The sequence below is a fragment of the Chelonoidis abingdonii genome, chromosome 6 (genome assembly GCF_003597395.2).
Source record: "Chelonoidis abingdonii isolate Lonesome George chromosome 6, CheloAbing_2.0, whole genome shotgun sequence".
Taxonomy (NCBI): Eukaryota; Metazoa; Chordata; order Testudines; family Testudinidae; genus Chelonoidis; species Chelonoidis abingdonii.
In genome coordinates this window covers 14,158,633-14,174,497 of record NC_133774.1, presented here as the reverse complement: position 1 = coordinate 14,174,497, position 15,865 = coordinate 14,158,633, and the positions used below count along the sequence as shown (strand labels likewise).

At 43.3% G+C, this 15,865-nt stretch overlaps 1 protein-coding gene across 1 annotated transcript in view; it reads right to left on the bottom strand.

Moving 5' to 3' along the window:
- KATNAL2 (katanin catalytic subunit A1 like 2) overlaps positions 1–15,865 on the bottom strand; it is an 81,329-nt gene that overhangs the window by 27,449 nt on the left and 38,015 nt on the right. Inside the window, exons 12-13 of the mRNA XM_032798467.2 lie at positions 2,665–2,756; positions 681–791 (exon numbers count right to left, since the gene is read on the bottom strand). Coding sequence (XP_032654358.1) covers positions 681–791; positions 2,665–2,756 — 203 coding nt within the window. The remainder of the gene's footprint in view (positions 1–680; positions 792–2,664; positions 2,757–15,865) is intronic.

Here is a 15,865-nt window from a genome sequence, read left to right as displayed (position 1 = left end):
ATGCCCCACAAGGGTTTTCCCAGCTGCATAGATGGTTTCTAAAAAATTCCATCTTACTGAGTTTCCTACCCTCTACCCTCATCCCACAGGTTTTTCTGAAAGAAAGGATCTTCTAGCTTCATAGCATTTAATTTATTCTCTCCCTCTGCTATTCTTTCTGAACTCTAGATATCTGAGGACACATTTTGTATGAAAGACACTAAATTATGCTATATTGTATTTTCTATTAACAAACCACTTATTCTTCTAGATCTAAATGAAATTAAAGAAACTGACGGGTTTTATTCCCCAACTTTTAAAAGTCACATATTAATACCAATAAAATCCAACCTATTTATAGAGTATCTTTCTAAGCACTGGATGTTTTAAGCACCTTACAGTTCTATGCTGAAGTCCTTCCTTTTTAGCTTAAACATAGTAAATAACTTGGGTATAAAGTCAAATACTCCATTTTAAACATTAGCAGCTGGTCACATCAGCATATGTCGACTTGATTATGGATTATTCTCATGTGGCACAAATAGCAAGAACTGTAGAATTTAAAAGTGAAAGCTCCAAATTAATCTTTAAATGCTTTAACCAAATATCAAGGCTTTTTTTGCAAGAGTCTAAATAAAATCTTTATCTGTGCTTAGAGGCTCATGCAAATGTATTCAAAATGTACTCTCTGGATCTCTTACCATGGCAGATTGGAAGCTGCTAAAACAAATACAAGATCATCAGATCGGGCCAAGCCATCCATCTGCACCAATAATTCTGTTTTCATCCGCCGACTTCCTTCATGTTCACCACTACCAAGATTCAGAGAAATGTTGTTTGCTTAGTGCTTTAATGCAATCACCTTTATTTAGACTGTCATTCAGAGCCGCTGATCCCTAGTCACAGTTTTGTCCCAATTCAAAGCATGATTAAGTACCCTTAGCTAACATCCAAGCATTAAGTCAAGCTTCCTGATGATTACTTCAATGTGCTCACTTCAGTGCATTAGCTTGGAGTAAATCCACTATTAATGGAGTAAAAGAAAAATATATGTTTTGTTTTATCTTTGCATAAAGATTAGTACAAAAAACTGAGTAAACACCAGAGCTGGTATTTAGAGGCAAATGTTGCTAAGCCTTGGGTTAGCATTATGTAGGAGAATTTATAGAGAAGTAAAGGTTGCAGTTAACATACTAACACTGTCGATGTATTCAGTGCAACTAGAATAAAGAGGAAGAGTTTGTGAGAGAATTTAAATTGGCACAGAAAGACATATTTACTACTGATTTTAGTACATTTCATGTCTTTTTTGTTTGCTCCTGAGAAAACAGACCATGAAGGGCTGAAACAGTAAAAGCCAAACACATTCTTCTTTCCTTGAGACGGAGGGTTAGGAATCCCACCTAAGAAAAGATGAGGTTTAAGGGCTTGCTCCTGCAATGTGCTAAGAACTCTGGCCTCAGTATAGTAAAATATTTTAGCAGGTCCATAAGTGCTTTGCTGGACTGAGGCCTGGGATCCAAAGTGCTCAGCACCTAGCAAGATCAAGCCCTAAGAAAGCCTAGAGCATATGCTCTGCAGTTCAGGTATCGGCTCCTTTTTCTGTAAAGTGTCATCTTGACATATGGTGCTATATCAATTTTTAATAAAATAACCTCATTCTTGGATATGTGCCCCACTTCAATCCATCACTCACTGGAGTCAGGGAGAGTTATAAAAGAAAGTATGAGGGCAAAAGCTGGCCTATAATTTATAGCCATTAATTGGCAATGATTAGAAGTTGCATCTTTATAATGCAGTGTACTGTATACATTCTTTATGAGGACATATAAACACCTGGACATGGTATGCAAAGCATCTAGAAACCTTTGTAAAGGGCACCCTATGCACATACTGTAATAAAAACAACATCTATAAGTTGTTTTTGCTCTCAATCTCATCAGTTTTCTGATTTTTCTTAAACTTTAACTGTGTTTTGTCATGGATGGCAGTATTAATGTTGCTTCATTCTCGCTGCTGCAAACCTTGTCCATAGTAATTCCTTTACACAGTGATGCAACTGCCTCCTCTCTGGCCTTACTGTCTCTCACCCTGTCACCCCCAATCAGTCCATCCAAAAGATTGCAATCAAAGGCCATATTCTCATTTTCCTCTGTGAATCCTTTCACTGTTTCTCCATCCTCCATTCCAAGCTTCTTATTTTAAAGGATATTCATAACTGCATTCTTGTACCCTTCTCCTACTCATATTCTTCCTGTGCCAACATATTCCAGTTAATCCCACTCTGCTCATCATGCGTTCTTCTGTACCACCCCTTATGCTGATATCTATGGATCCATAGTGGATTATTGTTGAAATTATTCAGGCATGAGCCTTACAGGTTGAAAATGGACTTAAAGAAAAGTTATTTTAAAAAAATTAAATCAATAACAAAATTTTTACAGTTAAAATGCAATTCAAAATAGTTATTCTGTCAATGGGATCTAAATTATAGGTCTTCCTATGGGCCCAGCCATGCATCTATTGAAGTTCATGGAGTAGGTGCAGGCCTTATTGAACTAATGGTAACAGGCTCCGTGCACTAGTAAGTCTTGATTGGCACCCAATTAAAGCACTTACTGAAAATATATTAGTTTTTTAAAAAGTATTATTTTGACACTATCGCAAGCTAAAGTCGTCAATTACCCAGGATGATTGCCTCTCTGACTCATTACCGACTCCAGCTCGTCCAAGAAAATTGTGGAGGGAGCATGATATCGGGCAAGTTCAAATAACACCTGTTCAAAGAAAAGAATCCACAAAACAGAATTAACAACTGTGGCAAGCAAAAAAGTGATGAGGGTCATTGATACAAAAGCTAGATAATGATACATATTAGTGCACACATCACAAAAACCTTTGGGGGGTAGGGGTGGGGTGGGGAAATTGAATAAACGTTCTGACTTGGTAGAGGGTCCCAGAGTCCTTGGTTAATTCTGAAAGATTTATAAAAGGAGATAAAGAACACACACACATAATCCTGTCTTTACATTTAGATCTTTCCCTCTAAATCCTAGCCAAATACACAGAGAATAATGGGATAGAAAAAAGAACTGTGGGGAAATCCTAAATTGTTACCAGAAATTAAATATCTTTCTTCTTTTATTGCTGCTCCATTTGTTCCCCCCCTCAAATACTTATTTCAAAAAAGAAATAAAAAAAATTCCAGTGAAGAAAAAACAAACAATATTCTCTTAATCAGAATAAAGTAAAGTAATTATTTTATTTTTCCTGATGAGAACATTATTCTAATCAATAGAACGCTGTTACTTTCTTTCACTGGAATTTTTGTGATTTTTTTTAAAATAAGAATTTGAGAAAAAACAAATGGAGCAACAATAAAAGAAGAAATACATGTGCCTGTCCCTAATGCTGAATTTCTCGTCGGAATCCTAAATTACTGTAATTAAGCTGCCTCCACATTTCCTGTTTTTGTTACCCCATGACTGTGTTAGGCCTAATTTAGGCTTGCGATTGTAGGGACTTTTATTTGCCAGTAAAGTGCCACAAGCAACTGTAGTGATGGCTGTGATACTTCCCAGAGGTACCCAGGATTGTAAGGCACCTTGCTACCACATGTCCTTAGCATGAGGAAATTTTGTCTGTGCCTGTTATGGATCAGCACAACTCCACCATCCTCTGGCAACACAAGCACTATCTTCCAGGCCTCCCTCTCAACGAGCAGATTAGCGATAGGTACACACAAACTACCTGAAGTCCTCCGAGCATCCTTCTGGAGTCCCCAGTCCCTGATCTACTGAACAATCACTAAACTTTCAGGTTCTCTATTCCGAAAGAAACAGCACACCAGCTTCTTAGATTCCTCGAAGGATCACTCCACTTAACATACAGCACTTAGCTATATTTATAGTGAAAACAGGAATAAGTTTATCATCAAAGAACAGAGATTCAAGTGATAGAGTGAGAATATCGGAAACAAATGGTTACATATAAAACATAAGAACAGTCATATTGTGTCAGACCAATAGTCCATTTAGCCAGTATCATGTCTTCCGACAGTGGCCAATGCCAGGTGCCCCAGAGGGAATGAACAGAACAAGCAATCTCTGTCGCCCATTCCCAGCTTCCCAGCAAATAAAGGCTGACAAAATCATAACATTCTTTCTAGAGCCTAAACTAACCCACAAGACATTCCCCAGTCTCCTACAGAATAGCTTACCCCAGTCCTTTTTCTAGCATTTTCAGACAAGAAGGCCGAGATCCCCCTTTCATAAGATCAAGATTGCTGGCAGATTGTCTTCACAGTCTGAAGCATGCCAAGGCACCTCTCTGCACTCTCACACAGACAAGACCAAACCTGAAAACAGGTTGTCCCCCACTCCTGTGGTTTACTTCTTCCTGTTAATTTCCTTTTGAAGCCTCCACAAGCTTTTCATTAGCATTTGACTCAATACATTAATAGACTTCTATTTTAAGACACACAATAAGCCATGGTCCACCGAGGAGATAAGTGTGTCTTATCTACTGTCAGGAGAAATTTATCTCAAAGCATACTATCTTAAAGCAGTGGCTCTCAACTTTTCCAGACTACTGTACTCCTTTCAAAAGTCTGATTGGTCTTGTGTATTCCCAAGTTTCACCTTACTTAAAAACTTAAAAAATCAGATATAAAAATACAAAAGTCACAGCACACTATTATTGAGAATTGCATCTTTTCTCGTTTTTATCATATAATTATAAAATAAGTCAAATTAGAATATAAATATTGTACTTACATTTCAGAATGTAGTATATAGAGCAATATAAACAAATCACTGTCTATGAAATTTTAGTTTGTACTGACTTTGCTAATGTTTTTTATTAGGGCTGTTGATTAATTGCAGTTAACTCACGTGATTAACTCAAAAAAATTAATTGCGATTAATCACAGTTTTAATCGCACTGTTAAACAACAGAATACCAATTGAAATTTATTAAATATTTTGGATACTTTTCTGCATTTTCAATATTTGACTTCAATTTACGAAGTGTACAGTGCTCACTTTATATTATTATTTTTATTACAAATATTTATGCTGTAAAAATGATAAACAAAAGAAATAGTATTTTTCAATTTACCTCAGACAAGTAACTGTAGTGCAATCTCTATCGTGAAAATGCAACTTACAAATGTAGATTTTTTTGTTACATAACTGCACTCAGAACCAAAACCATGTTAAAAACTTTAGGGCCTACAAGTCCACTCAGTCCTACTTCTTGTTCAGCCAATCACTAAGACAAACAAGTTTGTTTACATTTACAGGAGATAATGCTGCCTGCTTCTTATTTACTGTTACTGGCTGGACCTCTTGGGAAGTCACCTGATGTGCTGAGATACCACTGAGTCTATCTGTTCTGCCAGCATGGACTCCTCAGAGTCTTGCTGAGCCAGGCTATCAAAACCTCCTTTTAAGACACACACAGGCAGGGCCACACTCAGCTGCAAATCAGCTCTGGGAAGACTCAGTTTAAGGGACTTGTTCCAGCACTCAGACGTCCACCTCCCTTGGAGTGCAGACCCAAAGATATATTATGAAATTTGCTTCTTCCCTTAATGTGGAGGAAGGTGTACACAACTTCTCGCTCTCCCAGTTAGAAATCACATAAACTGGGTTATATTGTAAACCAGAAACAAATTTATTAACTATAACAGCTGTATTTTAAGTAATTAAGTGGGTAGCAGACAGAACAAGGCAGATTACTAAGAAAATAAAACAGAGCATACAAACTAAGCTTAATATGCTAAAGAAACTGGTTACATGCAAGCTCTTACCCTAAATGTGGTTCTAATAATCTTCTTCACTGGCCAGATGCCCTTCCAGCCTTGGTCCAGTTCTTTCCCCCAGTTCAATCTTAGTTGTTTCCAGCAGTCATCTTGGGTGAGGTAGCAGGGGAAACTGATGACCTAGATTACCTCACTCCCCACCCTTACAGAGGATTTGCATAAGGCAGGAACCTTTGGTTCCTAGTTTGATCATCCCTAACTTCTTGTGGAAAAGTACAGAATTCAAGGTGGGTTCCAGTCTCAGGTGACATGGTTACATGCCTCTGTAGGGCCCTTGTAGCCATTCTTCACAGGCTAACCCATATGTTCACAGGAAGACTAAGCTCTTTTACAGTCCATTATCCTTGTTGATGGGCCATCCGCCCTGTCTGGCTTTTCCATTGTTGTACCTGAAGTGTTAGCAGGGAGCATCACTCAAAGTAGCATAGTTGAAATACAGATACATAGTCAATATTCCTAATTTCAGATACAGAAATTATACATGCATACAAATAGGATAATCACATTTAGTAAATCATAACCTTTCCAGTGATATCTCATCTGAGCCATTTGCATAAAGTATATCTCATGTATGCCATATTAATATCATAAGCATATTTTCATAAAGAATATGGAATGACACGTCACAACAATGTCACCTGAAAATGAGAACAGGTGTTTGCATGGCACTGTTGTAGCTGGGATTGCATGGTATTTATATGCCAGATACGCTAAACATTCATATGTGCCTTCATGCTTTGGCCACCATTCCAGAAGACATGCTTCCATGTTGATGATGCTCATTAAAAAAATAATGCATTAATTAAATTTGTGACTGAACTCCTTAGGGGAGAATTGTACATCTTCTGTTCTGTTTTAACTGCATTCTGCCATATATTTTGTGTTAGGGCCAGGGCCGGCTCCAGGTTTTCAAGTGGCGGGAAAAAAACCAAAAAAACGATCGGCGGCAGCTCAATCGCACCACTCCATTCTTCAGCGGCAGTTTGGTGGCAGCTCAAAGAGGAAGAGAGGGACTGAGGGAACTGCTGCCAAATTCCTGCCGAAGACCCAGACATGCCGCCCCAACAGCGGACGGAGTGCCGCCCCTTTGTAATGGCCACCTGAAGCACCTGCTTCCTTAGCTGGTGCCTGGAGCCGGCCCTGGTTATGGCAGTCTCAGATGACGACTCAGCACATGTTGTTCATTTTAAGAACACTTTCAAAGTAGATTTGACAAAATGCAAAGAAGGTACCAATGTGAAATTTCTGAAGACAGCTACAGCACTTGATCCAAGGTTTAAGAATCTGAAGTGCCTTCCAAAATCTGAGAGGGACAAGGTGTGGAGCACATTTTCAGAAGTCTTAAAAGAGCGATGCGAAAACTACAGAACCTGAATCACCAAAAAAGAAAATCAACCTTTTGTTGGTGGCATCTGACTCAAAGATGATGAAAATGAATGTGCATCAGTCCACACTGCTTTGGATTGTTGCCCAGAAAAACCCATCATCAGCACAGAAGCATGTATTCTGGAATGGTGGGTGAAGCATGAAGGGACATATGAATCTTTACCGCATCTGGCATGTAAATATCTTGCGTTGCTGGTTACAACGCCCGTTCTCTCTTCTAGGTGACATTGTAAACAAGAAGCCGGCAGTGTTATCTCCTGCAAATATAAACAAATTTGTTTGTCTGAGCGATTGACTGAACTAGAAGTAGGATTGAGTGGACTTGTAGACTCTAAAGTTTTGCATTGTTTTATTTTTTAATGCTGTTATTTTTTTGTACATAATTCTACATTTGTAAGTTCAGCTTTCATGATAAAGAGATTCCACTACAGTACTTGTATTAGATGAACTGAAAAATATTATTTCTTTTTTACAGTACAAATATTTGTAATAAAAAAAAATATAAAGTGAGCACTGTAAACTTTGTATTCTGTGTTGTAATGGAAATCAATATATTTGAAAATGTAGAAAACATCCAAAAATGGTTTTCTATTATTGTTTAATCACGCAATTAATCATGATTAATTTTTTAATCACGTGATTAATCGTGCTTAATTTTTTTAATTGCTAGACAGCCCTACTTTTTATGTAGCATATTGTAAAAGTGGCAAATATCTAGAGGAGTTGATGTTCCTCCTGGAAGACGTCTGAGCACTCCCAGGGGTACACAAAGCCCTGGTTGAAAAGCACTGCCTTAGAGTGACCTGCCTTTAACTATAAGGTCTAGAGAACATATTTGCAGCATATACACATAACTCCTCACACATTTTCTATACATAAAACTCACAATGGTTATGATGATCAGTGTGAAGCAGGCTTTCAGTACATACCTTACATGACCCCTTTTGGTGAACCCAGGGGACCTCTTTATCCTGATGTACCTCTGTGCCCTATGCCAGCTGGCATCAAGAGGTCTTTGGGTCACAGTGGCAGAGTCTGGAACAGATCATGACAGCTGCCATTCCCAGAGGGAGCTCCTCAGCTGATCGTAATCAGAAAGGATTGAAACCCTAACACTGTAGGGGGTGGGGCACACTGAGGACTTACCGCCAGTAGATCTCAAAATTTAGTATGCCTGCCTGGGATCCAATGTGTCAAAAATCTTTGAGCGCTGGGGAGATCTGGTTCATCTTATGTTACAGAACTGAAATACACCCACAAATCCAGCCAATACAACAACTTCATAAAAGTAGTATTATTCCAATTTGACAGAAGGGGAAATTGGAACAGAGAATGAAATCACTTGCCCAAGATTTCAGAGGGTATCAATATCAGAGGAACCACTCAACATTTCCTGGCTCACAGTTCAGTGCTCAATTCACTAAATACACCTGTTCTCCAGCTAATTACACTGCTCTTCAGCCAAAATGCTTCTGAAATAAATGTAGTCAAACTTTACTAATTCTGGGTCACTGAGAACGAAAATGATGCTTAAAATTGTTGATTGGCTCTCGTCTAGCAGCTGTGGGCCTTCCAGACTGACAGCAGTGGAATCTTCCTCTGGGCAGCTTGATGTAGGCTTTTCCATGTTCCGTGACGTCAAGGATTCTTTTCCCCTTCCTTCTTCAGGACAGGTGATCTTGGTAGCCTGCAACATGATGGTGTAATTGGCAGCCTCCAACCATCGCACGATCCAGTTATGAGTGGAGGACTGTTCAAACTGATTCCATCGAAAGACGAGCCCTTACACAGCTGTTTTGCTGAGACATAAATGCATGTTTTGCCATCAATTCCAGTGGTCATAGCAGTCATATGAGAAACCTATGACAATAGACACTTTGAGTGCACCTAATACTATGACCAGCATCAGTGGCAAGACTTGTGTGTGGGGATTGATAAGGGTTGTTAGCCATCCAATGCTGGGGTCTGCAAGATCTGGATAACACAAAGTACTGCTGTTGTTTCTCTGTGAACTGAGAATAGTTCGTGCAAAAGATTCCCCACTATATCAAAGAAGTAATGGCCACTCGTTGCTACATCTATCCTTTTATCCGGAATCTTTCGTCTACGTATGTCGGCCGACATTCATATGAGCTGGGAGGGAAAAGTGTTCAAGAGCATCCGACACACTATCTGAGTGCTTTCACCGAACTCGGTTCGTTATACTTCACCAGTGCATGGACCAATTATTCACATCACACAATAGGAAGCAATCAGCACTGGGAAATCTCGGATGGAAGCATAAAACCAACGACACACTTCGCGTCAAGGCCATTGACAATATCACCACTATTATTCGTTAGCGTTCACTTAACCTAGGAAATCTTTCGCAACGAGTGCTGAACTTGTGGGGAGCACCTGCTTAGTCAAGTAAATATCCGTTGGAAAATTTCCAAGGTTTAAGGTGTAAGCTTAGTCATAAGAAGAGGGGAAGGGTTCGTGGCGTAAGTACCACAGATTCGTGGAAAACTTCTTTTTGAGGAAACTCGAGGCAATTTGACCAATCCGCACTGCCGTGTGGCAAGGAAAAAGACGCGCATGGAATGTCACTTCAGTTAGTGCAATAAATATCCGAGTACAAATCACCCCTGGTTTGAGAAAAGGAAGAAAAACAGCGAAGGCCAGACTAACTACAGGTTTTGTTTGGTGGAAAACCTCCTCAAGGCATACAAAACCCTTGGTTGCAACATGTCATTAAATAAGAGTTACCGTTTTTTTCCCACTCTCATCTAGACTTTTTTCCCACCCGAACCTGCGGAGCAGTGAGCGACGACCAAGCTGAGCGAAGCGATTCGACCAGGACATGCAACAAGGAGTAAATGCTATCAGGGCAAATGGAGCCCATCAACAATGCTTGCAGACTATTGCTGACAGTGACAAGAGATCTCCATTTAATGAATACCCAAAAGAGACAAAATCCGAAAGCAAAGCGCGAGTGAGGGCACTGAATATGGACTGAAACTATGTAACATAACAGTTTTGTGCCTTTTGTTTCACAATAAATTTTTATTTATTATAACGCTTTTGCTGATTTTGGATCAAAATTAGTGAGATTAAAGCAGTAAAAACAATGTGACATGTAGAAATATTTTATCAATGTAAGCAACTCATAAACACATTGAAAAGACTGAGGGCATTTACACAATTAATTATAAGATGAATTAAAAGACCCTAATCTATCAACACAAAGATATCAATGACAATAAAATTAAAAACTATAAAAATTCTTAGAAACCAGTAGCTCAAAACCAATCGGATTGTTCCACATATGAGTCACAATATTGAAACTGCGAGTCGGACATTCAAGAATACATATATAGCAGAATAAACAATAAGAGTTTTATCTCTCATGAAGAAAAGACAAGACCTTCGGCAAAAATGTGTAAGACAGTGTTACATGACACCTGACTATTTTATAAAGACGTAACAATGAGAGGTGACGGAATAGATAAAGCAATTCCTAACTAACACGGAACACAAGGCTAATGTTTCCATGAGAATCACCCCTCCATTCAGAGCACATGCACAACTCAAGGGGATGCAGCGACATATATATGTTAAGAAAAGCTGTAGTAATATGCAACTTCACAGGTGAAACACAAAGACCATAGGCAAAGCCCAGAAAGTACACCATACCAGTAAGCGACACACAAGTAAAGCAACAGGCGCGAATCGAGGTGAATAATCTTCACACGAACGTTGAGAGATACAAATTGTTATATAGATTCATCCTGAGGTCGCATGAATACAAGGCAACGCACCTTCGCATAATCTAGCGAGGCACAGGAATATCCAAGAACAAGCTCAAGGACATCCAGTTGATTGGAAAATGCATATTTGAGAACTCTGATTAAGAGAATAGAAAGAGAGATTAGGAATTAAAATCACAGTAACTTTCAGGATCAAAAAGGCAGTCACACGCACCTCTTGACAAATACGATCCAAGGAGATGAGGCGATGTTATTGAGAGGCTATCATATTATAATAGAAAGAGAGCACTAGCAGGCTGATCCTACATCTGTAAGCGCTTGTGCTTCCAGATGGCAAATAAATTGCAATCACATACAAGACCAGAACCATGCTATTCACTTCGGGGCAAGCCACGCACTTATCTACACACACCTATATTAATCTTCTGCCAAGAACCTGAGCACCACATTGCGCTCCAGACTGCACCTGCCTCCTAACAGGTCTATGTCCAGAGCCCACTCAGACAGAAATGCCAGCGACAGCGAGCTCTACGCCAACACCTCATCTGAGAACTTACACGAAGGGCTAATGCTAGAGCGGAGTCAAAGCCATGCTCGGGTGATTCTCGTCTACATTCAAATTTCCGATTGTCTCATTCACAGAGATGGCCTACAGAGTATTGCTAGGCTCCAATGATGGAGCAAAATAAAGATCGATTATTCCACATGACCTATCTATAACTCTAGCACCAAATGGTTAGCGTGGCAGCTATACCACACAATCGTTCCAAGTTCTCAGGAGGCGTCGTGGTTAATGGTGAGGGCATGCTGCAGGAGAGTAGGCTGTTACAGCGCAGTTGATGTGTAGCCAACGACAGACTCCTGAATTGTCTCAAGGTACTTTCGCGAGTCTATGTGCCTGTGAGCGGGTAGACAGAATAGTTGGTGGAGACGCAGCCTAGATCAGTGAACGTAGCATGTGGAAGGAAGGACTGGAAGTTTTGATGGTGTACAGAGGTACCATTGCCTCCACTCCTGCCAGGCGCGAGCTCCGCGAGTCCCACAGATCAGGACGTCTCTACACGCACAATGGCTTGGGGTCGGCACGATCCCGCGGGGGATCACTCTCGTTTGGCGCACAGGCAGCAGCGCAGCAGCTCCGTGGACTCTCACGTGCGCCCTAAAGAAGGGAACCGCGAGGACACAGGACATTGGCGGAGGCATCCATTACAGGTGCGCTATTGCAGACGGTCGGTCGATGGAGCATGTTCCCAACCAGCCATCGCCGTGGCCGTGAGTTGTTCTAGTGCGTCGGGTCCGCGCGTCCGGCTCCAGGGAGGATCCGCTAGGCGCAAGTGGCGAAAAGCCGAATCGCCACAACCTCTCGATCCGGGAAGAGTCAAACCACCCCTGCAGCTCCCGCGTGGAAGGTCAAGCCGCAGGCATCGCCTGCGGGAGTCCATCTGCCAGAGCCAGCGGGACCCAGCGCGCGGACCTCAGCAGGCAGACGCATGTCAAAGGAAGGTCATCAGATGCCAGGGGACCAGGGCGAGCGCCAGAGCAACTCACCGCGGCATGCCGCCGTGCTGCGCGGCGGCAAAATGGCTACAGGCACCGCTGATCCCCTCGCTAGCGCTCATGTGAGGAAGCCAACACCAATCCTGTTCTATGTTATAACACTATACGCCGGAGAGGAATGTAGAAAATGGAGAGAGCCTGGGCGCGAGCCAGTGGGACCAAATTTCCAAGACACGGCATAGCACAAATGCCAATTTTATCGGAGCCTCTAACTGAAGGTGAGTATTCCCAGTCCCACACTTAGGACATATTGGCAAATATGGCAAATGGAGCAAAGGGCCCAATCCTGATAGCTGCTTGACGCCGCCTTCGCCAGGTGCTTGAGCGCCACCCACGCCTAACTGTTGTTGCTGGGAGCACTTCCAGGCGGCCTGTAATGGTTACCATACCCGGCTTCTCCCGATTTTCTGTTCTTCCTGCCTGGTCCTCCCTCTAGTTACTGTTCTGCTGTGGCCTCCCATTGGCATTTTGATTGGACTCTCTGTTAAACGCCCTCGAAAAAAAACCGCTGGCCTGGAGGTGCCCTTTTGCAACCATCAGCAAATAGGCAGCACCCAAAGAGAGCAGCCCTGCTTCTCCCCACGTCCCCCAATTGGCAGTGCCACTTGAGCTAAACAAAATGCCAAGCAGTTAATGTAACATCGCGGTCAACGAGGGCATGACACTCGCTATCGAAAACTGGTAGCGAGATCCATCGGAAAGGTGTAATAACGAGCCGCAGTTTTCTCCCTCTCAGTCCTGGGCTTTAAACCTGAGGCCACTTCCCCTCTATCCCTGGAGAGAGGAAACAGAAAATTGCCTCCTTGCAGGAGTCGAGCAGCAATAAAAAACCTGTAGATTGCATTTACATGGGTCCACTCATGTTTGCAGTTAAAAGGAAATGCAATGGTGCATTAGACTTTTGGCATGCTGGCACCACTGGGCATCTGGCAGAGTCAGGATTCATTGGGTTTAGACTCGATACGCTAGAATTGCATATTGGGGGGCTCTGACGCAGCTGGGATAACTTTAATCTAGCGCAGCTTGAGTAAACACCAGCAGCGAAGCCGCAGCAGCCTGGTGGCAACAACCCCGCCCAAGTCTGTGGGTGATTACTTGAGCAAGTTAGTCCATGGGCCGGAAGTCTGTGCGTCACCAAGACAGACTTCACTGCTGTTTTTCGTCAAGCTGGCCTTTGAAGTAAGCTGACCATACAGGCTGCAAATCCCACCCCTAACTGAGCCAGATGCACCCCTGAGTTTTTTTCAACTTGGATTCCCTTGTATTTAAGCAGCTGCCTCCATGCGCAGGTTGTCCAAGCAAGTTAGGGCAGGGAAAAAGCAAACCTTGTGATGAGGAAATCCTTGCAATGATGTGCTTAGTTTGTGTGCAAGCGATAAATAACCCGGTACCTGCATGTGAAAAAGTGGGTAACTGCACATGCAGAGCTAGCGTGCTGACACAACACACAACTCCATTGCAAGGCTGCTGCACACCTAACTTGTCTGAAGATGTCTCTTAGGATTGCCGATGCGGGAGTAATGTGGTGTGGAAGCACTTTGTGTGCGGGAAGAGACAGGCTGGGGGAAGTGCTGGCTTAACTGTAATTTCTGTACCTCACCAAACAACAACCCATGAGCATTCTCTCTGGAGGCAGCGCTACCTACCATCTGAAAAAGGTTAGCTTCAGAGATCCAGGTGAAGAAGCCAGAAGGAGACAGTAGGAAAGAGAAACGACAAGGAGAGAATTAAGGGGCTGGGTGGAGGGAGAGTCACATGGAGCATTTCCCTCTGGGGTAATTGTCCTGAAGAGATATAAACCAGGCGCCCTGGACCTGCATTCCCTGCGCCTGACCTCACCCTGGTGGGGTTCGGTGCCTCCCCCAACCCACTGGCCGGGGACAAACTGGCTGTCTTTACTGTGTTGTAATACCAGGGGCTTAGGGTGCTCAAGTGCAGTGCACAGGGCCCATGTTGCCCATCTCATCTGTGGGAGGGGGGTAAGCTAGCCCACACCCTTTCACTCCTGGCTCCCAGAGGCCACAGAAACCTCCCTGTGCTCGTTGTGCGGTGGGGTAAGGTGGATGGGCTCCTGGGATCCTGCCCCCTTGCAGAGGGAACAGGGAACTACTTGCATACCTGCCAGCCCCATGGCTGGGGAGCAGGGCCTCGGCAAGTGCCATTACGACACAAATCCCCGGAAGCCAACAATGCTTAGAAGAGGGAGTCACATTACAGTCTAAGAGCTAAAAGGCTCACCTGCAATTCAGGGAGGTGGTAACACCGTGGGAGCCTTCGCCAAGCCTCCCATGCCCTAACACATCCTGGCATTAACCCCTGCGCCAGGCCTTGAATCTAGGCAGGTTCCGAGGGGTTTAAAAGAGGGGGAAAGGCAAGCTACTTAACTGCACTCCCGACCTGCTCCAGCTGCAGCTGCGTCATCCTCTGTGACATCAAGTCTCAGCAATGATCTCCACATAGGGTAGCTGGAGCCAGCTGTGGACCGCTGGTCCTCGTGGACCTGAAATCTCCTTCAGCGAGAACTTCACAATCACTCCTGGGATGGATGGCACGCCCTTCATACTGCGCCCACAGAGACGCCGCCCCAATGTATTGGATGCGAGCTCCTTCCTACCAGTTCATCCCCATCCTTCCTGGCTACTGTCATTTTATCAATTCGCACAGGCAATCCGCCTAGGAGCCCAAGCCATGGACGGCAGGACTCTCTCGTGCTAGATGCGCGTCATACCCCAGAAACACAGGACAGCCCTGCCCAAAGAGATTCCAATTAAAGCACAGACAGGAAAACAAAGGATGGATACAAGACAGAGGGACCGGGGGAGCACAAGCCATCCCTGCCTTGGGCCCCTGATAATACAACTCCATTAGTCTTTGGAAAAATTGCCGTATATTCATGAGGCAATAGCTTTGCAAACTGAAAGGCAGACGAGAATGGGTGGGCAATCTATGTACCAACATGCCCCCTTCTGGGCCACTGGGGGGTTAGCCCTCAGCCATGGGTCAATGCCCAGGGCACAGCGACAGCAGAACTAAAGCTATCCGACCTGAAATTCCAGTGCACAAAAGTGGAATGGCCTCAGTGTCCTAACACGTGGGTCACTGCCGTATATGAAGGCAAACAGCTGAGCCCAGGGGAGGGGAGGGGGTCCTCCTTCGCGATGTACTTAGAGCACACGGCCCTGCTTCCAACCTGCATGAATGCCAGTCCCGATGGGTTCTCACTCTCTGGATCCAGCCGCCCCAGGGCCAAATGTCACCGCGGCAGCCAATGGGGCCTCTGGCCGACATGCTTTCGTCCTTTCCTGATGGAACTTCCCAGCAGGCTTGACCAACCTGCAGGAGCAGGTGCAGTTTGGTCTTTCAAGGCCCA